This window comes from Haliaeetus albicilla, chromosome 3 (assembly GCF_947461875.1).
Source record: "Haliaeetus albicilla chromosome 3, bHalAlb1.1, whole genome shotgun sequence".
NCBI classification, from domain to species: Eukaryota; Metazoa; Chordata; class Aves; order Accipitriformes; family Accipitridae; genus Haliaeetus; species Haliaeetus albicilla.
This window is the reverse complement of record NC_091485.1, coordinates 77,227,504-77,253,006: the sequence shown is the minus strand read 5'-3', so window position 1 is coordinate 77,253,006 and position 25,503 is coordinate 77,227,504. Positions and strand designations below refer to the sequence as shown.

General features: G+C 67.0%; 1 protein-coding gene across 1 annotated transcript; it reads right to left on the bottom strand.

Annotated features, from left to right (window-relative positions):
- Window positions 1-9,023: 9,023 nt before the first annotated feature.
- LOC138684863 (microtubule-actin cross-linking factor 1, isoforms 6/7-like) lies at window positions 9,024-25,260 on the bottom strand. The gene is made up of 33 exons (XM_069780263.1): window positions 24,997-25,260; window positions 24,620-24,739; window positions 24,334-24,441; window positions 23,987-24,205; window positions 23,510-23,713; window positions 23,196-23,427; window positions 22,799-23,025; window positions 22,569-22,691; window positions 22,051-22,152; window positions 21,341-21,442; window positions 20,687-20,842; window positions 20,123-20,278; window positions 19,088-19,285; window positions 18,868-18,996; window positions 18,420-18,590; window positions 18,160-18,315; window positions 17,653-17,859; window positions 17,308-17,427; window positions 16,771-16,940; window positions 16,283-16,442; window positions 15,785-15,982; window positions 15,068-15,193; window positions 14,538-14,681; window positions 13,197-13,385; window positions 12,804-12,918; window positions 12,548-12,714; window positions 11,921-12,083; window positions 11,519-11,673; window positions 11,360-11,434; window positions 10,827-10,944; window positions 10,388-10,575; window positions 10,185-10,305; window positions 9,024-9,963 (listed from the first exon to the last, which is right to left on the bottom strand). The coding sequence occupies exons 1-33, from the start codon at window positions 25,207-25,209 to the stop codon at window positions 9,917-9,919; spliced, it is 5,079 nt and encodes a 1,692-aa protein (XP_069636364.1). The 5' UTR covers window positions 25,210-25,260; the 3' UTR covers window positions 9,024-9,916.
- Between the last annotated feature and the right edge of the window lie 243 nt (window positions 25,261-25,503).

The window sequence follows — 25,503 nt, the reverse complement described above, 5'->3', positions numbered from 1 at the left end:
TGCCTGGTGGACACTGCTGCACTGAGACGGGGTATCTGCCCTCCTTGCCTTGCTCAGAAAGCGTGGGAAGGGGGGGGGGCAGCCAAAGGAGAAGCAGGTGGGTGCAGCAGGCCACACTATTTGCACACAGACCTGCATCCCTGCACTCATGTTTGAACAGCTCCTGGGCAAACTAGGATCAGCCACAATGCAGCCATTATACAGTCAAATTATGGTGCCGGAGGGGAATACGAGGCTGTCGCACGCTGGGCTGTGCACACCAGAAGGCTTGGAGGGCACTTGTGGCTGAGTACAGGCTGTGCAGAGGTCTGGGAGCTGTCATCAGCCACAGCCTGCGGGCTATGGCTGTGGCACACGATGCTGCAGAGGAGCCTCACTGCCCACAGCCTTGCACAGTGGGGTGTCCGTGCCCAACACCCTTCAGTCCTTGGGCTGGAAGCTGGTCCTGCAGGAGGAGGCTGCAGGGTTGGAACAGGTTTGAGGAGCACGGGGGCTGGCCCTGCTATGCTGGAGCAGCAGAGATGGCTCTTTATTCCCTCGTGAGCCCCATCCCCTAATGGAGAGCCCCTGGCACCAGTGCAGAGTGGGGTGTGCCAGGGCTGGACCAGACCTGCGGAGGCAGGCGAAGCCACAGGACCAAGCATGAAGTGCTGCGGCAGGCTGAGGAGACCCACTTGCCTGAGCTTCTGCAGCGGAGCTGGGTCGTGGTGCTGTCCGCTGGCATCTCTGGACCCGGCCGCAAGGACACAGCCAGAGCAGGGCTACTCCATGGTATGCACCGCTGTACGTGGAAAGGCGCTGGCAGAGCAGTCCCATGGAGAGCTGGTGCCACACTGACCCTCCCGTGACGGTCGCACCGAGTGGCGATGGTGCGGACCAGCCCTATCTCGCTGCCTGGGGCTCACGGACCCACGTCCTTTCCTTGCGCTGCCACCTTAAATGCACCAGGGAGCAAAGAGCAGCATGCCGGTGCCAGCGGGTGCTGCGCCAGGGACCTGCTCGCCATGGGACCAGCCTCTCCAGTGGGGATCTGTGCACCCAGCTCTCTCCCCCTGTGCCCACTCCAGCTCGTCCTGTGCCCCACGGGCCAGTCCAGCACCTTTTCCTTGCCAAGGGCTCCTCTGTCCCAGCCGCGCTCTAGGCTTGCTGCCCATCCCAGGGGAAAGGTCCCAACAGGCGGTGGCTCCGTCCGCCCCGTGATGTCAGTGCGAGCGTGGCTGCGCGGGCTTGGATCTGCCCAGGCAATGCTGTTTGTGTTTGCAGGTTCAGGATTGCACCTGGCTCTAGTGCCAAGAGGTGGGGACGGCGGGCGGGACGGCCATGAGGCTCTGGGAAGGGCTGTCCTGAGCCACACTGGGTGAGGGGAGGAGAGCAGGGTTGGGACTCGGGGAGGGGGGTGTCTGTATCTCTGCCTGGTAGGGGAGCTGCTGTGGGGCGAATGCAAAGGGCCCATCTTGCTGGCTGAGAGCGGGGGAGTTGCTCTGTCCTGTGCTGTGGGCTGTGGGCTGGGAGCAGGGGGGTCCCCTGCCCTGGGCAGCCCTGTGCCTGGCACCACGCATATGCAAAACATATGCCAGGGCTGGCAGCACCTCACCACCAGCTCTACCCACCCCGGTCCTGGGGCCGTGCTGCCTTGCAGGGCTGGGAAAGCTACTCCCAGCCCCACAGCCCTTACCTGGCGGAGTTAGATGGGTTAGATGGCACGGGCTGTGCTGCGCTTGGGAGAGGCTGGGCTCAGCCCAGCCATGCCACGGGCACAGGGGTGGGCAGTGCCGGTGTGGCTGCGGTATCCGGAGAGCCCCGGGCAGATCCCCACATGTCTCAGACCTAAGCCAGTCACCGGCACCAGAGTGCAGAGGGCATTTGGGCACTGCCACCAGTAAGACTGTGGCAGCTTGAACACCCGATTCCCATCGGGGCTGGGGACCAGAGGTAGGAACCCCCCAGGGCTGAGGTGGAGCCCCCTGCCCTTCACGGGCAGGGGAGGAGGCAGCAGGCGTGTGGGCAGAGAAAGTACTCTTCTCCCTTTAGTCAGAAGGCGTCAGCCCCATGGAAACTTTTAGTAACCAACTCTGCCTACAAAGCCAGGGAGATTCCTGGCGGAGGTTCAGGCGTTGGCACCTGCAGCCCTCCCTGGGGCCACGGTCTCTCCCCGACGCGGGCAGTTCTCCCTGGCAGCGGCAATCGCTGCTCTGCGCCTTTCACTTCTGGCTGTGTCAGGAAACGTGCTGGCGTGAGCCGCGGCTCCGGACTGCACTGCACGCACAGCCCCTTCGCACCCACCGGTGCCGCGACCCTGCGTGAGTGACAGCAGGAGGGTCTTCCTCGTAGACCCAGCGCATGGGAGAGCGTTGCAGCTATGGCTGCCCCACATCCCATGGGATGACCCTGCACATCTGCACCCGCAGGGTGCACCAACAGGCCGGCGCCAGCTGGGGAGGGAGAGGCTTCTGGGGGCTGTGGGGAGAGACTGGGAGAAGGGACAGGTTTTACTGGCAGAGTGGGGGATCTGGTTTCAGGGAGAGGGTGGCGGAGGAGGTGTCTGCTGGGGAAGGGGCAGCAGAGCATTTGGGAGGGGCTGGGGCTGCGGGTGGGAGCCTGGGGGGGGCCGGGTGAAGACTGTGGGGTGGTCTCTGGTGGGACAGGCTGAAGCTAGGGGTGTTTCAGGGGGAGGGAGAGCAGTAGAGAAGTTGGCTTGGGCTGTGACGGAAGGGTGATAGGGACAAGGAGGGTAGCCGGGATACTTTGGGGGTCCCTGCTCTGAGAGGGGCTGGGGTTGCAGCCCAGCACGCCTTCCTGGGCAGTGCTGCCTGCCCGGCTTCCACGGAGCAGGGGATGCAGTGCCTGGCTCCCACTGATGGCCAGTGGCAGATGGGCTCCTGCCAGCTGACCTGCCTCGTTAGGTGCCTGGAGCGGGGCTGCTCCTCTGCTGCAGCTGTGGGAGGTGGTCGCACCCTGCCCATGGGGGGAAATCCTATGGTGCCGTGTACCCACCTCACTGGGTATGGTGGACTATGGAATGGCACTATGGAATGGTGCTTCCAGCCCCCTGCCCCACTGCCTTCCCCCTCCTCATCCCACTCCCAGAGCATGCCGGGGTCAGGGACCACCATTCTCCCGCTGTGCTCGGCCTCGAGGGCCGGCAGTGCCCAGTATGCCACGGCACTGTACAGCTCTTACCCTACGCCCACTGTCCCACCCTGGCACCTGGCCGCAGCCCAGCCAGACCGGCAGGCGCTGGCAATGCCGCATTCCTCGCATACCCAGAACCTGCGCAAGTGCTTCTGTCCGCCGTGACCCCCCCCGGCACAGCCCCACGAGACCCAGCCAGGCTCCTCTCCATCCGACCTCTCCTACCTGCCCACGGTGGTCGCAGGACGGGCTCGCCCGGCAGGTGCCCGCAGTCCCGCTGCTTCCTGCCTGGGACCAGAGCACGTTTAAAACCTTGCCCTTCCCCGCCCCTGGGGATGACACACCGGCCCAGCCCTGCCAGAAACATGCGGGCCAGCCCTCCCCACCTGCTCCCTCTGGCTGCCCCGGGGTCCCCCCTCTTGCAGGGGGTCTGGCTGCACTCTGGCCCTGCCGCCCTATCGCTGCCCTCCCTGCACAGTGCCCCTGCAGGCGAGGGGTCCGCCAGTCCCGACGTGGCTGCAGCATGGGCAGGTGGCCCTGTCCCCGCAGGCAGCCGTTTGCTTGGGCAGTGCCCTCTGCAAAGGAGAGACCTCCACAGGGCCAGCGTGCCTGCGCTGCTGTCATCCCCAGCAGCCTCTCACCCTTCTCCCCATCGCCCTATAACCACCCCCTATGTCAGCAGCCTTAGCAATGCCCCTGCACCTTGTCCTGGTGGTGGCTCCCAGGGCAGCCCCTGCAGCCCTCGCTACCCATGCCTGCTGCATGTCCGTTTCCCATCAAATTGGCTGTGCTGCTGTGTCTATTTGGCTGCACCCCAGGCTGCAGCTGCAGGGCTGACAGACCCCAGGCTTCCACCTGCGGGCCTGGCCAGGGCACCATGGCAGCTGGGGTGGAGAGGGAGGACCCTTCCCCACTCCCTCCAACCTTGCCCACATGCCTGGATGTGCACGTGGAGCCTGAATTGCCCCAAACGTGCCTATGCCACCCGAGTCACCCAAACACCCCTGCCCTGCCTCCATCACCAGCCCCACACCCAGTTCCCCACTCCACCCTGAGCACCCCCTCTCCTCTCCCCGGTGCCACGGGTGCTCGGTGAGCCCCAAAAGAGCAGCAGGCACCGTGCATGGGGAAGGGGACCACCTCTGGGGCCACCAGGCACTGCGGTGGTTGTGCCGCAGCCCCCTCCTCGGTGCCCAGCCCTGCAGGGCAATGTGCTGAGGCAGGGATGCACACCACTTTTGGGCAAGATGTTTACGGTGCGTGGGAGTGTGTTGTCTGGAGAGCTGCCGGTATCCAGGCACAGGGCTGGCTGGGCAAGCCTGCAGCATGGCATGGTGTGGTCCAGCGAGCACACAGCCCTGCTGCCTGCTGATGGTGCCGCTAACCCTGGCGGTGGTGGTGCACCCCATGTGGAGAGGCATTCCCCCAGAAACGGCATGGCTGAACACCCAGGCAGGAGCCCCCTCTGTGCCCGCCGCTTGGGCATCGCTGAGCGTGGGAGGGCAGAGGATCCCTCGGGATGCTGTCACCTCACGGCAGCCAGAGCTGTGGGGCCAAGAGGGGCTGGCCCGGACGATGCCCCAGACCCATGGGGTGATGTCTGAACAGGGGCAGCATCAGCAGGGCTGTTGAGAGGGGCAGGGGCTGCAACCGCCCCGGCAGGGCTGGCAGCTGCCACCGTAGCTGTACCTGTTCCTGTGGCACATGGAGAGGAGGTTGCGGCCCAGAAACCAGCATGGTGGCTGCACGGGCATTGTCAATGGTTGTCACAGAGGTGTTGCTCCTGGGAGGTGCTGAGGAGCCTTAATGCAAAGGCAAACAGGGATAAGTGTTCGCCACCGCCGCAGAGGGCTCAGCACCAGCGTGCTGGAGCGGTGCCGTCGCCGCAGAGCTTCCCGCTGGCAAGGCTGTGGAGGCGCTGACCTGCTCACCCTCTGGTGGGGTCTGGGCCAGCAGTCCCCCCTGCAGCCTCCCCAGGGACCCTGCCAGCCCACACTGGGAGCAAGGATGGCCCCGGGGCTGCAGCGGGGCCAGGCACGGGCACAGCTGGCCAGTGACCAGTGAGCCTGGCATAGGTGGCCAGTGTGGCATCGTCTCCCTGACTTGCAGCAGGGATAGGCAGGAGGGGGATGTCAGGCCCCCCCACTCCAGGCAATGTGGCTGCTCACAAAGGAAAACAGTGCACTGTGCTGGGCCATACTAGGCTGTGCTGAGTTGTTCTGTGCTACGCCTGCCGACGCTGTTTTGCTTTTGGTTTCTTGGGCACAACGCCCAAAGGCAGAGGAAAGGGTCTGGTTACAGTAATTAGCCGTAATGTGTGGTTGCAATTCCTGGGTATGCGCTCAAACTAACCGTATGCGGCTTAACCAAAGCATCTCAGCTACGTACAAAGACAAGGAGCAGACCGGCCTGGGCACGTCTCCCCTGCCCGTGGGCGGCCACAGCTCGGGCTGGAGGTGGCTGCTGGCTCACGGGAGCCTCGGTGACACCCCTGCAGCGCTGGCTGCCGAGCCAACGGGGCCATGCAGCCATTTGCTGCGGGGAAAGGGAAAGCCCAGAGGTGCAGGCATTGGGACACAGTTTCTTGGTGTTGCAGGAGTCATCTCACAGTGGGAAACCCCATGTGGGTGGGTCGGTGAGGATGGCCCACTGAGCCAGGCGTCACAGGGTGCACTGCCAGAGCCAGCCGTGCCCGGCCACCGGCGGAGGCTGCGGGAAGGGCACTGCACCCGACCGGCCGCAGCGGGGGCTTAGGTTGAGGCAGCAGAGCTCTGCCATGGGTCCCAGACGGGGGGACTCACTGCCGCCACTGCGTGCTGCCGTCACGGGGCCCAGCAGCTGCCACTCTCCTCGCTGCAAACCGCGCTGCCGCCGGCCAGGCTCCCTTCCAACGCCTCCAGCGCAGACCCCGGTGTGGGGCAGCCCACTGCGCTCGCCCATGCTGCCCGGCATCACCAGGCTGCACGTCCTCCCCGCTGCGCTGTGTCCATCTGTCCCAGCCATCAGCAGTCCAGGCCCAGGGATGCCCTGAGGTCCATCCCCCTGCCCCAGCCAGCCCCGCTGTGCCCTGGGCCAGCCCCACAGCTCCAAGGGCTCTGGGGCCCCCGAGCACTGCTGGTGGCACTGGCGGGATACGGAATAGCTTGGACAGGATTCGGTGTGCTCTTTGTCCCTCCAGGCGTGCGCCAAGGAAGGGGCGAGGCGGTGCGGGAGCGCAGCCCATCCCTGGCTGGGATGAACCGTGTTGAGGCTCAGGCCAGACGCTGAGCTCAGCGCCGGGAGATGCCCGCTGGGGTTTTGCTGCCCGATACCTGCGCCAACATACACGAACACTCTTGCACAGGTGAATGCAGGTGCTCACACACAGGCACAGCTGTGCACACACATTTGCCGTGCAAGCGGCTCTGCATGCTCATGTATGTGTGCTTGCACGTATGCTGGCCCCAGCCCAAGAGCAGAGCAGGCATGCCGACGCTGACCCGCGCGACACCAAAGCCTCCAGCCCCACCAGCCTCCATCACCACCGTGCCATTGCCTCCAGCCCCGCAGGCATCCCGACCCCATGCTTGGATGATGGCTTTGCACGGGGCGGGATGGGGGGGCCTGGAGAGCTCTGGGCTGTGGGCTCTCACCCCTTGCCCAGCAGCACCGTACCCTGGGCACTGAGCAAAGGCTTCACATGGGATGTGGGTGCAAACTGCAGGCAGGAGAGCCCCATGCCTGCAGGGGGGAGCCAGAGCAGCCTGGGGACACCTCTGTGCTGGGAGCAGGAAAGCCAGGAGCAGAGCTGCAGGAGCTGGGGCTCCGCACCCCAGGGCTGCAGGAGCTGCCGCGGCATGGGTTGGGGGTCACTCAGCAGGCTGGGACCCTCGGGGTTCACACCTCACTCTGCCCCCGGAGAGGGGACAGGAGGTATCTTGGGAGGGGGACACACGTCTGAGAGTGCTCCCCTCTGCCAGCCCCCAGGCATGGCCATTCACCCCCCAACCTGGCTGGGCTCTGTCGGGTGGGATGAAGCAACTGCTGCTGGTGCATGGCTCCAGTCTGGGACTGGGGCACGCAGGGTGGGCCCGTCAGGTGGAGCACCCAGGGTTCCCACAGCTGGGACAAGCACCGGGGCGGTTGGGCAACAGGGTGGCACCTGCCTCCCGCTCCCTGCAGTGGGGGCCAGCTGGCTCCGTGGGGTGCCCGCCAGTGGGAGGGCTGCTCCGCCATGTCACCGGAGCCCCACGCAACCCAGCTCCACTGGATAGCATGGCTGTGGTGGCTTGGGTCCAAGCGCCCAGCCATGATGGTGCCCATCTGGGGAAGAGCCTCCAGCCCTGCTCTCCTGCTGCTGCCTGCTCGCTCGCTGCCCCAGGAGCTGCTCACTGCAGCAAAGCAATGTTCTTGCAGCCATGTGGTGCTCCTCTCCCAGTCCCGGCATGGGCTGTGACACGTGGAGGCTCTCCCAGGGCATCTCCTCTCTGCACCACATCACGCTGAGGATGGTGCAGGCTCTCCTGGACCCTGTGTCTCCATTCATGTGCTCCGGGTCTGTGTGTCTGTCCATCATGTCCCCCCCCATCCCCGGCTCTAGCCCTGGGGAGGCTTCATTGCCAGGCTGTGCAAGCATTTTGCAAAAAGTTTGCGTGTGCACGCTGGCCACCCCGCACCTGTTGTCTTTGCTTCCCAGACCGGAGTCATTGCCAGGGGCTCTGGATGCAGCTGACACAGGCTGGTGGTGCCGGTGGTGCCGGGTGTGTTGCTCCAGCTGGGAGTGGTGGATGAGATTTCCATAGGCAGAGGAATGTGCAACGCAACTCGTCTTGGTCCCAGCCTGCGCCGGCAGCACTGTGCGGACCATCCTGGGACGTGTTGGTGGATGCTCTGCTCCATGGAGAGTGGTGGGACTTGGCCCTGCTCTCCAGGGGCTGCTGGCAGTGCCAGCAGCAAAGGACCCCATCCCGCATGCAGAGCAGTTGCAGGGCTCCTACGTGCGTGGACAGGGGACATGCCCTGGCACGGGCTCTCTGGTGCGTTTCCAGACCTGGCCCCCTTTGGCTGCTGTTCGATGCAGAAGTGTTTGTTCAGAAAAAAAATGAGTGTGGAGACAGTTTTAGGGGACGACAGTGCAGAAATGGGGCTGAAATCTACGAAGGCATGGCCGGCCAGCCAACAGGACCGAGATAAGGGAGGAGGCAGCTAGGCAAAGCCCCAGCCCTACTGAGGAGGGGTATGTGGGGGTCTTGGACTTCCCTAAGGCAGGGAGGTGCTGGGCAAGGGCTGTGCTGCTGCGACGCTTTGGAACGGTCTCTGTACAGAAGGTGTCCCCACCTCCTGGAGTGGGGACACAGCCAGTGTCTCCAGCTGCTTCATCCCACCCCAACCTGCAGCCATGCCCCATCCCAACTGATCCCCAGCTGCCCCAGTGTGGGACAGGGATGGAGGCACTGCTGCAGGAGACCACGTGGGCCGGGGATCGCGTGGACACTCCTGATGCCCTCATGGCTGTGGGGTGGCAGAAGGGCAGCCAGCACAAGGGGATGGGGACACAGCATCTCCCAGTGCCACCCGCCACGGGTGGGGGCTCCCGTCCCTGGAGCGGAGGCACTGGGGCACAGCAGGAATCCCAGCAATGCTTTCCTTGGAAAGGAGGTAACAGGGCTCGCTGCCTGCTGGCACCCACTACAACACCTTGGGGCTTGTCAGCCGCGGTTCCGGTGCCAGGCATCTCTGCCAGTGGCACGCAGATGGAGGCACACCCAGCCATGCCCAGCCACCATGCCAAGCCATGTGCGCACCAACTTTGGTGATGCTACACCCCCCCACCGCACCGCAGCACCCAGCTGCGGCAGCCCCTCGCCCCAACAGCGGGGTGAGCAGACAGACAGACTGCAGCAAGCCCCAGGTGCTCATAGAAAAAGAAACCTACTCTTTATTGTGGCTGGCAGGGCCATGCCCGGCCAAGGTTACATTCAGCTCTACTGCTGTCCGGTTAGCGGGGTGACGTGAGCATGCGTCAGCAGGGCAGGGGTCCCACTGCCCGCGGGTGCTGCAGGCAGGACGGGGGCACGGGTGAGAGGGACCCCCCCCCAGCCCGTGGCAGCCCCAGCCCTGCCGGGGTGGGGGGGTGGGGGGAGGCAGCTGTAGCTGGGGCCCCATGCACACACACCGAAAGCCCAAGGGGTGAGGGTTAGCACCAGAAACGGGGCTCTGCGTCCGGCGAGGGGCCCCGGTGCCCGGGTACTGAGCTCGGCCACCTCCCACCGGCTTGTGGGCAGCGGGACGGGGGGACCCCCCCCACCAGCAATGCCAAATGCCCGGGGGGCACCAGCAGCCACCCCGATGATGGCGCAGGAGCCTGGGGGGAGAGGGGTAGGGCCCAGCCCAGGGGCGTCTGGGCTGCCACAGCCCTGGCTGACCCTACAGCTGCGGGATGCTCCCTGCAGCCTGCAGCTGCCCCGGGCGCTCGGAGCGAGCAGGGCATCGGGGCTCAGTCCCCCCTCCACGCTGCCTGGCGGAGCGGTGGGGCAGGGGGCCATGCCAGCCAGAGCCCGAGGGCGGTTTGGTGTGTGTCAGGGGATGCTTGCATATACGCTGGGACCAGATCCAGCGGGATCAGTGATGGACAGACAGCTCAGCCCTTGCAGGCGGGCGCCCGCTCGGGGGGCCGCAGCGCCGGGCTGGAGACCCATGGGGCGCACGGCAGCGGCTTTGCCATCCTCCAGCCTCAGGCCGGGGAGGAGAGTCCTGAGTGGGGCCGGCCGAGGGTGCTGGGCGCAGGGCGGGCGGCTGGGGGGGCTCAGCGGCAGGGGCTGCAGCGCTCCGGGGGGGACCCTTCGGGCGGCTCTGCAAGGGCAAGGAAGGGCTGGAGCGGTGTGTGCTCCCCTGCACCGGTGCTCCCGGGGCTGGGGCACAGCCCCACTGCCCTGCCCCATACCACCCCACCGATTCTGGCTCCCCTCTGCTTCCCCAGCCCCCTGCCCTGGGGGGCAGGCAGGGTGCAGCCTGCAGCAGGTTGCCCGGGGTGGGCAGGGGACCCCCCCGACCTGCAGCAGCACAGCCCTCACCTGGGGGTGCCACGGCCAGGCTCTCCTCGGCCGCGGTGAACTGCAGCTCAGCTCCGTCGGGCAGCAGGGAGCCGCGGGAGCGGGGGCACCGGTCTCCGGAGCGCGTCCTCCGCAGCACCGACTGAGGAGGGAGAGAGGGTCAGCACCTGCAGCCGTCGGGCTGGGGAGGTCAGGACTTCTGGGGGGGGCTCCCCAGCCCTTACCTTCCTGGCCAGGGGGCTGCTGGGGGCCGAGGCGCTGCTGTAGAGGCTGAGGCTGGAGTTGGAGCGGCTGGGGGACAGCACTTTGGAGGAGGGGGCCGACTGGTTCCCCGCACACTTGGCCGCGGCGGCCCCGAAGGCATCTGGGGACAGGTACTTCTCATTGATCTTCAGGTTGGTCCTTCCCTTCACTGGGTACAACAGAGGCGGTGAGTGGGGCTGGCGCTGGGGGTCCCTGCGAGCCCCCTGGGGAGGCTGGTGGGCTGCATCCCATATAGGCACCACCAACCCACGTGGCCCTGTGGGCACCCTGCCCGGGGAACAGGCATGCCTGCCATGCCGATGTTGGGGCTCTCCCAGCCTCAGCCAGCTGCAGATCCTCCTGGCCACAGAGCTGCGGGCGCCCTGTGCGTGGCACCCGGCGTGGGACAGCCATACCCACCTCTGCAGGGGTCATTCTTCACCAGGAACTCGTCCAGCGCGATCCAGCCCCCACCAACCCGCACCATCAGGGTGCTACGCAGGATCCGCACCATCCGCAGCTGCTGGGACTCCCCAAACTGTGGGAGAGAGGGGTGTCAGGGCAAGGCGGGGGCTGGGGGGGGCGGTTTGGCAGGGCTGGGAGCCAGAGAAGGGCACCAGCGCAGGTATCAGTGCCCAGAGCTGCCTGTCACCGGGCTGTCGGGTCCCTCACAGTCTCTCTGTCCCCGCCAGCACTGCCCTCCCTGCCATGCCACAGCATGCAGCGCCTGGGGCCAGGGATCCCACGGGACATGGGGATGTGCCCTCTCCCTGCTGCTGCAAAGCATCTGGGGCAGGGAGCCACGGCACACGGGGGGCTGCAGGACCTCTGCATGGTGCAAGCTGCGTATAGGTGTTGGAGCAAGCCCAGGACCATGGGGTGGGGAACCATGGGGGGCCACTGGGGACCCAGCAGCAGGGCAGGAGGCAGTAACGGTGTTGGTTGGCACTTACCCGGTACCTGTTGGCGCTGATCTGCTCCACCTGGAAGCGCTTGGCACAGTTGCACTGGGCCACCTGCCTGTTCACCTGGGGACGGCACGCTCAGCTCAGACCCACGGCAGGGCCCCCCACCCTGCCCGGCCTCAGGCATCGTGGCTCCCCCCGTCGTACCTCGTCCTGGATCTGGTCAGCATCGGCGGTCCGGCGCAGCGGGTCCCGGTTGGGGTGCAGGGCACTGACAAACTCATAGTAGTCGATGAAGCCGTCGCCATTCATGTCGAAGATGCTCGCCACGGCATTCATCTCCAAGACGTTGGTGGGGAACTCTAGGGAGGGAAGCGGACCCTCAGCCTGCCGTGCCCTGTGCCAAGGCCAGGTGGCACCAGCACCGAACCCTGGCCCCCCTCCAAGGGGTATCCCAGCTGGCAGACCCTGTCCCTCCCCATCCCTGTTAGCACTGTCCCACCTCTCCCCGGACTGCCCTTTCCTGAGTTCTCAGGGGGAGGGAATCCCTGTAGGGTGCACCAGCACCAGGAGCTAGCCTCAGCCCACCCCAGCCCTGGAGGCACTCACTGGAGGAGAGGACGCTTTCAATGAACTCCCGCTGGCTGATGCGGCCGTCCTGGTCCCTGTCGATGCCTCGGAAAACATCCAGGACACGGGACTTCATCTGGCTGATCCACTGCATGTAACGTTTTCTCCAGACCCCGAAGTCAAAGTGAGCAAACTCCTCCAGCTCAGAGAGGCACAGACGGGAATTAATGCACTGGCAGGAAAGCCCCCACCCACCCACTCTGAGCCCCCCCATCACATCAGCCTGGGTGACCACGCTTTGCCCCACGTTCAGGCTCAACCCTGCTGCCGTGCAGCCAGCCAGCTCCCAGCCCTGACCCCGCTGAGGCTGGCAAAGGGGTCTCTGCCCAGGACCCCCGGCTCTGGGTTGCAAAGTGGAGCCACAGGCTGAAGCAGCCGGCTCTTGGCCATTGGGGGTGCGCCCACCCCTGCCCGCAAGGATGCGCAGGGACTCCTGGCTACAGGAACGGGGTTTGGGAAGGCTCCTGGCTGCTGTCTGCTCCATCCCACCAACCCTGGGGACCGTCCCCATCTGCATCCGACCCAGGGCCAGGGGTCTGGCCAGCAGAAGAGGAGACCAGCTGCCGGCACTCACCGGGGCCGTGGCACCGCTGGGGCTGCCCCTACCTCTCGCAGGCGCTGTAGGGCCGTCTCCAGCCGGTATTGCCGGTCCAGGGCCAGAAGCCAGAGCTGCTGCCAGCGGTGCAGGAGCTGGGCCATGAGGGGCGTCTGGGGCTCCAGCCCCCCGAGCGGCACCACCGGCGCACCCTGCGCCTTCCCCGTGCTGCGACGACCTGCAGCCGGTGGAGATGGGCGGTGAGGGCACAGCCAGCGGTCCTGGGGCACGGCACCGCGTGGCACAGGGGGCAATGGGGGGTCTTACGTGTGGCTAGTCGGCGGGCAGCCGGCGGGCCCAGCTCTGCGGCCAGCTTCCGCTTGCAGCTCTTGGTGACCTTCTCCACGTCGGGCTGCTTGCGGTTCAGCTCCTCCATGAACACCTGCCGCAGAGCACCGGCACAGTTGGGGCAGGGGGCTGAAGCTGGGAGTGCAGCCACCCATGGACCAGCCCTGCTGCTGCCCCCTCCCCGCGACCCTCCTGCATCAGCAGCCCTTGCCACAGATGCAGTGGGCTTGGGCTGTGGTTGCTGCCGTGCATGAAAGAAGCTGCTGCGTCGTTGCTGCATGCACAAGCTGCACCCACAGCCTCAGCCTGGTGCATCCAAAAGTCCGAGGTGGGGTCAAACCGAGGTGGGGAGCTGGGCGCAGGATCCCTTACCGTGTGCTGGGCATTGAGCTCCTCCAGCTGCTCAGCCTCCTCCGGCAGCGGCTCCTGGTCCCGCAGGCTGAGTGCCTCCTCGGCGGCCGTGATCCAGTCGATGAGCTGGGCCATCTCCTCCCGCTCGGCCGCAAGGCTGGCGGTCTGCGCCTGCAGCCGCTCGCCCTGCTGCTGGGCCCAGCTCAGCACCTGCGGGCATGGCCAGGGGAGCTGGGCCATGGGGGCTGGAGGCAGGGGGGGGCACAGGGCCGGCTGCCCCGCTCTGGACCCCTGTGTCTGCAGCCCCAACCAGTCACTGCGGGGCCATTGCTTCAGGGCCAACGAGTCCCTGCACGGGGAGCCATGGTGCATCCCTGCCATGGGGCAGGCACACGGATCCCCGGCCAGCAGCCGTAATGACTATGGGGCAGGAATGTGGGGCAGGGATGGGGATGCTCCATGGCCCACCCATGATGATGGGGCAGGACAGAGTTCCTGCTGGGCAGCTGGGGCAGGGCTGACAGCACTGACCCTCATGTGCCGAGGGGCCTTTGCAGCTCTTGGGTGCTGCCGCCGGTGTTTTGAGCACCGGTCCTCAGACCGTCCCTGCGGGCAGCAGCCAAACGTACCAGTACCCAGGTCTGAGCCGGTGCGGACGTGCTGGCTGCCCTCGCAGCGGGGCTGTGCCGCATCCTCGCTATCTGGGGCGAGTGGGGCGAGGAAGGCAGCCCCGGGGGCGGCAGGACCCCGGAGCAGATCCAGATCAGATACCGAAGATCTCTGCTCACTAAGGGCTTTGTGAAGATGAGGGATGGGCCCAACCCGTCAGACCCGTTCAGGGAGAGCCGGGAGTGCTCTTGCCTGCAAACCCACAAAGCCAGAAAGCCTCCAAGCTGCTGCGGGAGCAGGGTCTGGGGTGGAGATCCCCAGGACACTGCTCCCTGGAGACTCCCTGCCTGGGCTGCATGGCATCTGCCATCACACAGGAATGAGCCACCACCATCCAGGTGGGACCGCAGAGGCCCCAGGGGACCCCCTGTGTGGCTCCAGGATGGGGGAGCAGGGGTGGGAGCAAGGGGATGGCCAGGGCTGGCCAGGGCAGTGCATCCTGGCAGCTCACGGGGGGCCAGGGCTGTGCAAGAGGAATTGAGCAAGGGCCTGCTGGTCGCTGGCAAGACCAAGACCCTCTGTGTTAGCCAAGGACGGAGCCAAGCACCCCCAGCTTCCCGCAACGCGCCGGTCAGGAGAGCTGCGCCAAAGAGGCACCGGCAGTGGGAATGGTGTGGGGCCGTGCTCGTCCCAGGCGTGGGTGCAGATCTGCTCCTCACCCAGGGAGGGATGGAGAAGGGGTGCCCAGCTCACCTCCTGGAAGCGGCTCTTGGCAACTGTGACCCAGGACTTGATAGTGATGACAGAGTCCGGGTGGCAGGTGGAGAGGATCTCCTCCCCCAGTGAGGTGATGCACTCCAGCTCCAGCTGCTGACACTGCAGGGACTTCATCAGCTCCTGTGGGAGGGCATGGACCGTGGTACTGCCAGGTCTCAGCCCTCTGCACCCCACTGCACACCCCAGCGCCGCAGGGACCAGCCTCCACCCAGCCGGGTATGCAGGCAGCAGAAGGATGCTGAGCGGAGCGAGCACAGCCACTGAGCATGGCTGTCTTTGCATGGGGTGCTTGGGACCCCAAATCTCCACACCTCAGGGTGCTTAGGGCCCCAAACCCCGTGTCTTGGTGTGATGGGGCCCAACATCCCACGTCTTGGTGTGGCACACCCCACACCCTAGCAGGGGCCGGCTGAGCCCAGCAGCAGGATGTCCCGGGGCAAGGATGGAGCCACCCTAGAGCTGGGGGCTGGTGGAGGTAGTGGGGGCTGGCAGGGACAGGCACTGACCTGCAGCTGGTTCTGGCACTCCTGCACGGCCAGCTCCTCCTCAGGGAAGACACCGTACTTGAGGGTTTTCTCTGACTCAGAGAGGCGACCCAGGAAGGAGTGCACCAGGGTGTGAAACTCCTCTGCCTGCCACAGATAGCCAGGGACCTGCTCAGCACCCACCTCAGCCAGACCCCGAGCCTTGCAACTGCCGCTCCTTCCCCGCGGCCAGACAAGCACCCAGCGCAGGCAACTGGCTGTGCAGCTCCAGGCCCCCGAGGGAGAGCTGCTGCCAGCCCCACTCAGCTGGAGAGGGGATGCTCTTCACCCCACCTTGGCACCTGGGACACAATTTCCCCCGACCCCCATCAGTCCCTCCCCATCGAGCAGGGCACCCTGCAACACGCAGCAATCCTGCCCTGGGCACCTTGCACGCGGGCACACCTGAAACAGGGTGCCAGCCTGGCACCCGGCCACGGCACCTTGCGACACAGCCCCACAACGTACGGCCACCCACCACCCGGGCACCCCATGCAGCACCCTGCAGCACAGCCACACACAGAGCCCAGGCACCCCACGCAGCACCCCATGCAGCACAGCCGCACGCAGTCCTGGGCTCCCCACATGCCCACGGCCACCTGCAGAGAATGCACTGGCTGCAGACCCCAAACTTTCTGCGCGGGCAGGCCCTGGGCCAGCTGCTGCCCCTCAGCCACCCCTGGCTTGACTGGTTCTCACCTGCCGGAGCGCAGCTTCCAGCCGGGCCTGCTTGGAGACGGAGAGCTTGCAGACCAGGTCCCACCGGGTGCTCAGCTCCTCCATCTGCTTCTGCAGCCACTGGGAGTCGACGCTGCTGCTGCCGCGGGTGAGGTCCCGCACCGAGCGCTTCAGCATCTTGATGCAACTGGCTCGCTTGCCCAGCTCCTTCTGGAAGACCTGCGCAGGAGAGGGCAGGGGCGGGTGGGAGATGCCGGGGGGTCCCAGCACCCTGCCTGGCTCCCGTTACTGTGCAGGACTCCCATGCACCCCAGGCCACCTTGCAGCAATGGGGTACACGGGATGCCCCAGCACCGGCCCAAGGACTGGGAGCGCAGGCTTAGGTAAAGCGGGGGCTGCTCCGGTGGGCAAAGCCCCATCCTGCACCTGGCTGGTGTCCTGCCCTGGGACGGAGGGTGGGCAGGGCTGGTGCGGAGCCCAGGGCTCCCCAGGGGCCAATGCGGGGCTGGGGACACCCACCTTGTGCTTGTCCATAAGGTCACCGACCAGGTCCCGGTCCCCTCCGACAGGCACGTCCTCGCTGAGCTGCGGCTCAGCCCGGTACAGCCAGTCCATGAGGGCCTGCAGCGCATCCGTGAACTTGCCCGAGAAGAGCAGGTTCTCCTCCAGTTTGTGCTGCCTGCAAGGAAGGGTGCAGGCAATGCCAGTGGTGCCCAGGTGCCGGGGCTCAGCCCTGTGGTGCAGGGAACGGCCGCCCCATAGGGAACCCAGCAGCGCAGCTGTTAAGTGCCTGGGCTTGCCTATGGCTGGGGATGGATCCTGGCTGCTCCACCAGGGGCCAGAGCTCACTGGAGCTGGGGCAGGGGGTCCCGAAGCAGGGAGCGAGATGCCCAGGGAGGAAGGGCAATGCCATGCCCCCCCGCCTGGGACCTGCATAGCAAGCAGAGCACAGGCATCCCATCCCGTCCCACCCCATCCCATCATATCCCATCTCGTCCCTGCCTCACCTCTCCACAGCCCGGCTGCACAGTGCATCCCAGCGCTCTTTCAGCTCCCCCAGCAGCTCCTCCAGCGGCTGCAGGTCCTCCGGGAGCCGGGCTCTCTCCCGCAGCGCCCGCCCACTCCGCAGCGTGGCCTCATACACCGGCCGCTTCGAGCGCAGCACCTTCTGGAAAGCCTGTGGGCAGAGCGGGGGAGCCCACCCGGACCCCCAGGACGTGGGTGCCGGCCCCAGGCCAGGTGGGCTGGGGGGAGACTCCTGCCTCCCAGAGTGCCGCTGGGCAGCTTGGGGGGCCGATGCCCCTTGGCCAGGGGCTCCCCTGCCCCAGGTCTCCTCACTTTACAGAGACGGCCCTGGAAAGGCATCTGACTGCCGTGGCACCGAGTGCGTTGGGGCACTGCTGTCCCACTGGGAGCTGGGAAGCCCCCTCCCCTGCCGCCCCACAGCCCCCAGATCTGCTCCCCACTGCCCATGGCTGGACAGCCGCCCCTGCTGGGACCCCGCCCCTTCTCCGCAGGGCTGGGGAGTGGGACAGGGCCCCCACCTTGTGCTCAGCCAGCTGGCACTTGATCTCCTCCTGGCTCGTAGCAGTGTCCTGCGGCACCTCCAGGCTCTGCTCCACCTCATCCATCCAGTCCAGGAGCAGCCGCCGGGACTCGCTGAACTGAAACGGAGGGGAGGGGTGCGTGGGGGGACCCTCGTGCACGAAGCAGGGGCGACCCAGGTGATGAGAGCCACAGCAGCCACACAACAGAGCTGCATGGCCCGCGCACCACCGCAGCGCAAACTGTGGGCCAGTGCGGCATGGTCCCCGCGCCGGAGCCGCACGGCCCCTGCACCGGCACAGCTCCTCGCAGGACCCACGTCCCCCGGCACCACGGCCAAGTACCTGCTTGGTGCGCTTGCGTGCCTCCTCCAGCGCCGCTCCTCGCTCCGACGTCCGCTGCAGCACCTTGCTCAGCCGCTCCCTGGCCGTCAGCACCAGGTTCTGGATGACGGCACCGTCCTGCTTCCTGCTGAAGTCTTTCAAGCGAGACGCGACAGCCTCCAGGCCGCTGAGCTTTTCCCCGTGGGCATTCGCCTCCTTCACCAGGGCCTGCAGGAGAGCAGAGGCGGCTAGGAGCACACAGACAACCCCAGGGCAGGAGCAGAGCCTCCAAGCGCAGCCCGCACCCGGATGGGGTGCAGAGCCAACTCGCTCTGTTGCTGCAGGGAGAGATGTCCCGCTGGCAGCCCGGGGGAGATTTCCCCTACCGGTGCCACTGCCAGTGCCACATGGGACCCCCTCCGGGCAGACCCCAGCCCCATGGAATCCACCCCGGCGTCGGGGTGTGCTGCCAGAGCACACCTGGGAGGCGGGCGGGAGGGGGGTCACGCTGGCTCAGCCCACACTTGCCTTGTGCTCCTGGATCTGCGCGGTGACAGTGTCCAGGATGAAGCTGGGCGGTGCGGGGGAGCCGAGGAGCTCCTCTGCATGAGCCACCCAGCGCAGCAGCTCCTGCATGGTGCCGTGAAACTCGGTGGTGACCGTCAGCCCCTCGGCCAGGCGTTCCTGTGGGCAGAGCGGAGTCACTGACGGCGACGGGTACCCACAGCCCCCAAAGCCAGGGCAGGGTCGGGACCCCTGGGCAGGCAGGACGCTCCTGCCCCGCGCACCTTCCTCTCCTGGGCCTCGGCGTGGACGCTCTCCCACTTCTGCTCCAGGATGCGGAGGCTGTGCTCGGTGCTGCAGGGCCGGCCAGTGCGGCAGGAGGCCAGCAGCCGCTGCAGCCGCTCCCGCACGCTGCTGTACGCCTCCTGCTTGGACTCCATCTCCTTGCATAGCTCCTGCCGAGAGGCCGCGAGGAGCCCCGGGGTCACTGCCCCGCAGGGAGATGGAGACAGGGATGGGGACGGGGACGGCTCCCACTCTGTCCCAGGGGAGCTGGAGGGAGCAGAGGATGGGTGCAGGAGGGGTCTGCCCGGTCGGGGAGACAAGAAGGCAGAGAAAGGTCCCAGCATCTCGGTGCAGAGAGGGGCGGATTTGGGGTACATGCACACCCTCCAAGGGACGCTCAGGGACAGCCCTGCAGCAGGGGGAGGCCAGCAGAGCCCCGGTGCTCACCAGGTGCGCGGTGAGCTTCTCTTTGGTGGTGTCCGGGTGGCCCCACGCCGGCTTGGAAAAGAAGAGCTGCAGCTCCACCTGCTCCAGCCACTGCAGTAACTCTGTGATCTCCAGCGTGATGTCCTGCACCTGGGGATGGCGCGGGGGCTCAGCGCTGCCCATGCCAGCGGGCAGCACCGTGGCGGGCAGCGCCAGCATGTGGGTGCGTGGTGCCCCGTACCTGGCTGAGGTTGTTCTCCAGCTCCAGCTGGCGGCTCTCGGTCTCACTCTGCACCAGGTCCCAGCGCTGGTTGAGCTGCTGCAGGCTGCGCTGGAGCCCCTCCATGCTCTCCCCCAGGCTGGAGAGCAGCAAGCCCTGCCCAGCCTCATTGACAGACTGCACCGTGCGGGCATGGGACATCACGTCGTTCCTCAGCACCTAGGGACGGAGAACCGCGGTCGTAGACGGCACCCCAGCCAGAGCGCATGGCATCCCCAGCCAGCTACGTGGTGCAAAGCCCCTTGCCCCAGGCACCCGGGCCACCTTTGCTGCCCATGTCAATTGCCACTGTGGCACTGGCAGCCCTGCAGGGCTGGGGTCCGGGGAGTGCCATGCCAGGGGAGGATGGCACCCAGGGATGCCCTAGAGCCGGCACCCTGGCTTTTGGCCTCAGAGTGGCACAGGGCAGGTGTGAGGCACCAAATTTGCCACTTCGTGGCAGGGAGGTTGCTGGGACGGGGCACAGAAGAGGCCAGGGCCACCCGTTGTTGCACGGCCCCCCCCGTCCGCGGGGCCGGCCCGCACCTTACAGCACCTCGCCTGCATCAGACGCAGTGTGAGCGTGCCCAGGCAAGGACAAGCAGCTCCGGGCTGGCCACGGCCTCGGCTGCCTCCCGGCAGGCGTGGAAACAGCTCATTCCTTCCATGCTGTCACCGCGGGAGGGGATGCGTTCTCACGCCGCCCGCCCCAAGCCACAGCCTGCCCAACCTGGCTGCCGTCACCAGGGGACTCGATGGCAGCGCTGGGAGGAGGGGGCCAAACTGCCTGGGATGGGGATGGGCAGCAGCATGCAGCCAGGATGCAGCCCCGCAGCAGGAGGACCACGACCGGGACCTCCTGTGTCATGGGATGCAGTGGCACTGTGCCACATCCCCCCACGGAGGACATCCCCACAAGGACGCCCGGCTGTTGGAGCAGGCGGCCGATAGCCAGGGCAGCAGTCGGGCAGCCTGGGACACGGGGTGCAGGCAGCCCCCTCCCACTGCCGCCCTCACCTTGTGCTTGGCCAGCTCGATCTCGCAGCTCTGCAGGTCAAGGCGCAGCAGCGTTGGGCCCTGCAGCTGCTCGGTGGTGCGGGACAGCCACTGCAGCAGCTCCTCCAGCTGGTGCTGGAACTGCCCCAGGCCCAGCAGAGCCGCCTCCAGCTGGTGCTGTCCCGGCAAGGGTGGAACCGGGCACATGTTTGGTGGGAGCAATGGCAGCCCCGACGACGCGCCCAGCGCCCACACAGCCCCACGCACTGCAGGGTACCGTGCACCCAGTGCCTGCATGGCCCCACGCACCCACCCAGCACCACACACCCACGTGGCACCCCATGAACCTGCACAGCCCCCACGTACCCACACGGTACCCCATGCACCCACACGGCACCCACATGGCACCTCATGCACCCACCCTGCCACGGCTCTCGCCTCGCGCCGGTGCCAGATCCAGTCGACAGCTCAGGTGCCACCATCACTTCCCAGAGCCCCCAAGCCCCTGTGCCCAGGACAGCAGCGCTCACCCAGCCCTGCCCCATGCCCGGTATTGCCCCCGCACCAGCCAAGCCCCCTCCCTACCTGGCGGCTGACGATCTCCTCTTCCAGGCGGTCCCACCGCTGGCGGAAATCGCTGAGTGGGGCCGGGGGGTCCCCCTGCCCTGCGCCCCCCAGACTGGCCTGGTGCCGCAGGCTCTCCACATCCACCTTGCACTGGTAGAGCTCCCTTTTGAACTCCTGCGGGGCAGTGGTGAGTGGGTGACCCCCAGCCCCACACACAGACGGGGGTCTGCCGTGCCACCAGGCATGGCACGGCATGGCACGGCATGGCACGGCACGGCAGATCCAGGCCTGGTTTAGCACAGTAGGGCATGGCATATCACAGCACGGCGTGGCATAGCATGGCAGAGCTGGGTCTGGCATGCACTGCATGTTTTGGCACGGCACGGCACAGCATGGCACAGTTTGGCACAGCTTGGCACGGGCACCTGGGCACAGAGCTCCTCCTCGTGGAGAGCTGGGAGCCCTACCTGCTCAGGGCACCTTTGCAGGGGGCAGGATTTGGCCACCCCGGGCAGGACTTGGCCACCCAGTGCCCACCAGTGCTGTGGAGGCACCAGCACCATCCAACACGCCACACTTTCATCCACTGCTGCCCCAAGCACCCCGCTTGCCCTCCACACTGACCCACACCTGACCCCAGGGCTCGGGGCCCCATCCTGCAGCATGGCCCACCTTCAACTCTGCCAGCTGCTGCTGCACCATGTCCAGGTCCCCGCCGACGAGGAACTCCTCCGCGATGCGCAGCTCAGCCGTGTCCAGCCACTCGAACAGCCGCTGGGGACAGAGAGGGACCATGGGGCGGGATAAGGCGGGGGGACCCAGGCCCCCCAGCCCGTCCCCATCCCTGTCCCCGCATGCCGGACACGTCAGCCCTGCCAGGCCTCCGGGATAGCTGTGTCCCTGGGGGCACAGACACACTCACCCCCACGCTCTGCAGCCCCATGGCCAGGAGTGGGGCTGGGACCCGCCGTGGTCCCCAGGGAGGGCTGGAGCACAGGGCAGGAGGGTGCTCCAGCCCCATCCCCACCGAGGGGAACCTCAATGTGGGCATGTCACACTGGGGCAGGACACAGGCACGGCCGGCCCCGCTGCCCCCTGCCCTACAGCCCCACCAGCCCCAGTGCCCACCCAGGCCAGCCAGCCCCCCAAACCAAGGCAGCATCAAGGCCCTGTAGCCCAGCTAGCCCCACATCCCTATACTCCTGCACAGCCCTGCTCCCCAGCCAGCCCCACTGCCAGGTCCCCCCTTTAGCCATGCCCAGGGACCACTCCGAGTGGCCCCACAGCCCCTCAGACCCCTGAGCGGGGATGGGAGGGTGACGCAGGTAGCAGGGCAGGCCAGTACGTGGGGTGTCTGCCTGAGCGGACCCCCAGCACCCCACCTGCATGGTCTCCTGGTAGCTGACAGAGGCCTGGAGCTGCTCCTCGAGGCGGGCGTACCGCTCCGTCCACACCTTGTTCAGGCTGTGCCAGGAGGAGTAGAGCTGCGGCAGGGCGCGAGGGTCAGCGGCACCGCGCAGGGGGCCGGGCACAAGGGTCAGCGGCACCGCGCGGGACACTAATGCATGGGGTGCAAGGGGCAGCGGCACCGCGGGGCGGGTTGGTGGGCACCAGCACATGGTGCTAGAACCAGCCAGCCCCACCGCGGGGTGCAAGGGATGGTGGGCACCGGTTGCAGGGTGTGAGGCTTGGCAGACACGTGATCCCTTGTGCAGGGACACCAGCCTGGGACAGCCACCCTCCATCCAGCCCAGCCCGGGGACATGCAGGGGACGCTGGCTCTGGGGAGCAATGCCTGCCCCTTCTCCAGGGTCCAGCTGCGGCTCAGCTCCGGGGACACCCCCATGCCCACGAGCAGCATCCCCACATCCCCGACCCTTGCTGGACCCACACCACTCACATCGTCCAGGCTCTTGGTGACATCGGGCTTGTCAGGGTCCCCACAGGAGGACATCAGCTCCACGCCCAGGCTGCCCAGCGTGTCCAGCTCACCCTGCAGCGAGTCAATCTCCTCTCGCAGCGCCTGCAGGCCAGGAGAGGGGGGAGTCAGTGATGCCCGTGCCACGGGGCTGCCTGTGCCACGGGGCTGCCCGTGCCGCGGGGCTGCCTGCCAAGCTCCCAACCCCGTACCTGCAGGGTGCGGAGCCGTGTGCGGATGGCCTCTGGCTCGCCGCCGGCCTCTTCCAGCCCCAGCACCAGCTGCTGGGTGTCGCTCAGCGTCAGGGCCAGCTCGGAGAGACCATGCCAGAAGCGGTCGGCCAGCGCCAGCAGCTCCCGCAGCCAGCGCTCCTGCTCCTGGCAGCGGCCCCGCAGGCAGCCCCACTGGGACAGCAGCTGTGCCGTCCGCTCCTGGATCCCTGCGGGGCACGAGAGGGACGAGGGTCAGCCTGGGGTGCTGCGAGGGACCCGGTACCCCGACACAGCCCCGAACAGGGACGTGGCCCCACCGGGATGCCCCGTGTGTGGAGATGTGCTGCCGTGCGTGCACACCTGCCTGTGGGGCCGTGCCTGCCCCCCCATGCCGTACCTCTGGCAGCTGCATCGGAGTTTGCTGCCTGCATGCTGGCCAGCAGCTCGCTGCCCTGCGCCTGGATGGTCTCCAGGGCCACCCCCAGCTTCTCCAGCTCGCCCAGGGCCAGGCTGTTCTCGCGGATCTGCTCCCGAAGGTGGGCCGCGTCGCCGCGGACGGAGGGCTGGCTCTGCAGGCGGCTCTGCAGCCGCTCCAGGCATTCCAGCAGCAAGTCCATACGCTCGGTCAGCTGGGGAAGGTGTGGGGGGACCAGCCCGGTCACTTGAGGGGAAGCCCCAGGGGACACCAGCCCCACAGTGCCGGCCCCGTACCTGGCTGTAACGCGGCAGAGCATCCTCCAGCAGGGCAGCCGCCTGGCGCACGCGTTCGCGGATGCGGCCATACTGCTCCTCTGCCTCCTGCCAGCGCTGCTGGAATGGGGCACCCTGCTCCGGGCTCAGCTCCACCAGCTGTGCTGAGACACGCTGCAGCTTCCCCATCAGGGGACGGTGCTCTGCAATGGCCTCCCGCAGGCACTGAGGGCAGAGGAAAGGCCGTGGGCACGCGTGGGGCCAGGTCAGGGCACGTGGGGATGTGCCCTCGTGCACCCCAGCACTGCCCTGGCTCTGCTCCCAGCGCACGGTACTCCTGCGTGTTGGGTGCCCCAGCGCAGCAGTCCCTGCAGCGGTGCCACCTCCATCCCATCACAGACCGCAGGCTGCACCGCCGCCTCTCTGCTCCCGACCCCGCATGTCCCTGCCTTCACCTTCTCCTTCCCCGTGCCCTGGCTGGGGCCACCCTGCCCTCACCTGCAGCAACGCCTGCTGTTCCTTGAAGGCCTCGTAGCTGATGGCGTTGGGGGAAAGCTGCACCCCGACGACCTGCGTCTCCTCCAGCCAGGGTGACAGCTCCTCGTGGGCCTCGGAGAACTGGGCGAGCAGGGACTGGGCGTGCTCCAGCTGCACGGCGCAGGCTCCGCTGCGCAGGAAGAGCTGCTCCGTGCGCTCCCGCAGTGCCTGCACTGAGGGCTGTGGAGACGGGCGGCTCACTGGGGCGCTGGGGACACAGGGCACGGCCGTCCCCTGGTGCAAGCGGGCCCTGCCGTGGCAGCATCCCACCCAGCACCCACCGGTGCAGCCCCAGCACGGCCGCTCACCTGGAGGTGCTGCTGCAGGGGCTCGGGGCAGGAGCGGAGCAGCGGGTCCGAGATCCCCAGCAGACGCTCCACCAGTCCCCGGTGGTGCAGGATCTCAGCGGAGAGCAGCTGGAAGACAGAGGCGTGTGGGTGCCAGGTCCTGCAGAGACGTCGGCAGGTCCACGCATGTGTGACTCAGGGGTCAGTGCAGGAGCCCACCGGAGTGGGAACACAAAGCCAGTGTCCCCGGGGAATTCTGGGCACCCCTTTGGGGTGTGGGTACCAGTGGTCAGTGCTGCAGACCCACCTTCTGATCGGAGAGTTGTGAGCGGAGGGCCTGGGCATCCAGCTGCACCCGGCCGATCTCCTCCAGCCGCTCACCGAGCCCAGCCAAGCGGGTGAGCTGGGAGTCCAGGATCTGCTCAAACTGCAGGGGAGAGGAGAGACGTCAGCCGTGCTGGCAGGGAGGACATGTGCACTGGGGCGGCCTCGCCGGGACAAAGACCCCCCCATGCATCTGCTGCTGGTTAGCGTGGGACCTTCTGCCATAATCTGGTGTATCCCATCCAGCCATGTCCCTCCAGACCCAACTCCCCTGTGCCTCCTGCAGGCAGCAATGCTGTGGGGCCGGGGAGCGGTGAAGGGGGCAGAGGGTGATGGTCCCCAGAGCCCCATGTCCTGCACCTTTTCCCTGTCGCTTGTGCTGACCGGGGGCTCCTGGCCGCCGTGCTGGCTGTCCCAGGAGGCCAGCTCCTTCTCCATGCGGCCCAGCCAAAGCGCCAGGTCCTCCTGGGCAGTGCCCAGGCGGGACGAGGCCTCCAGGGTCTGCCCCAGCCGGTGCATGGTGTCGGCGCTGCTCTGGCCCACGATGAGATACCGCATCCTCAGGGACTCCATCTTTTCCTGTGCCAGCTGGGCCTCCTCCCCTGCGGCAGCACCGTGGCTGGCATCAGTGCCGCTGCAGCCACTGTCCCCGGGGCTGGGGACCGGCTGCACCGACGCCTTCCCTTCCCCATGATGGTCACTCTATCCCGATCTTCCCCTGCGCCTGCTCCTCCTCTGCTTCTCCTGGACCCGGCTCTGGCCCCTCATCCCCATCGCAGGCAAAATTCAACTCCCCGACTGTCCTCCTCTGCCAGTGCACCCCATCCCACCATGCCCCTGACCCCCATGGGCCAGGGTCTCCCCTGG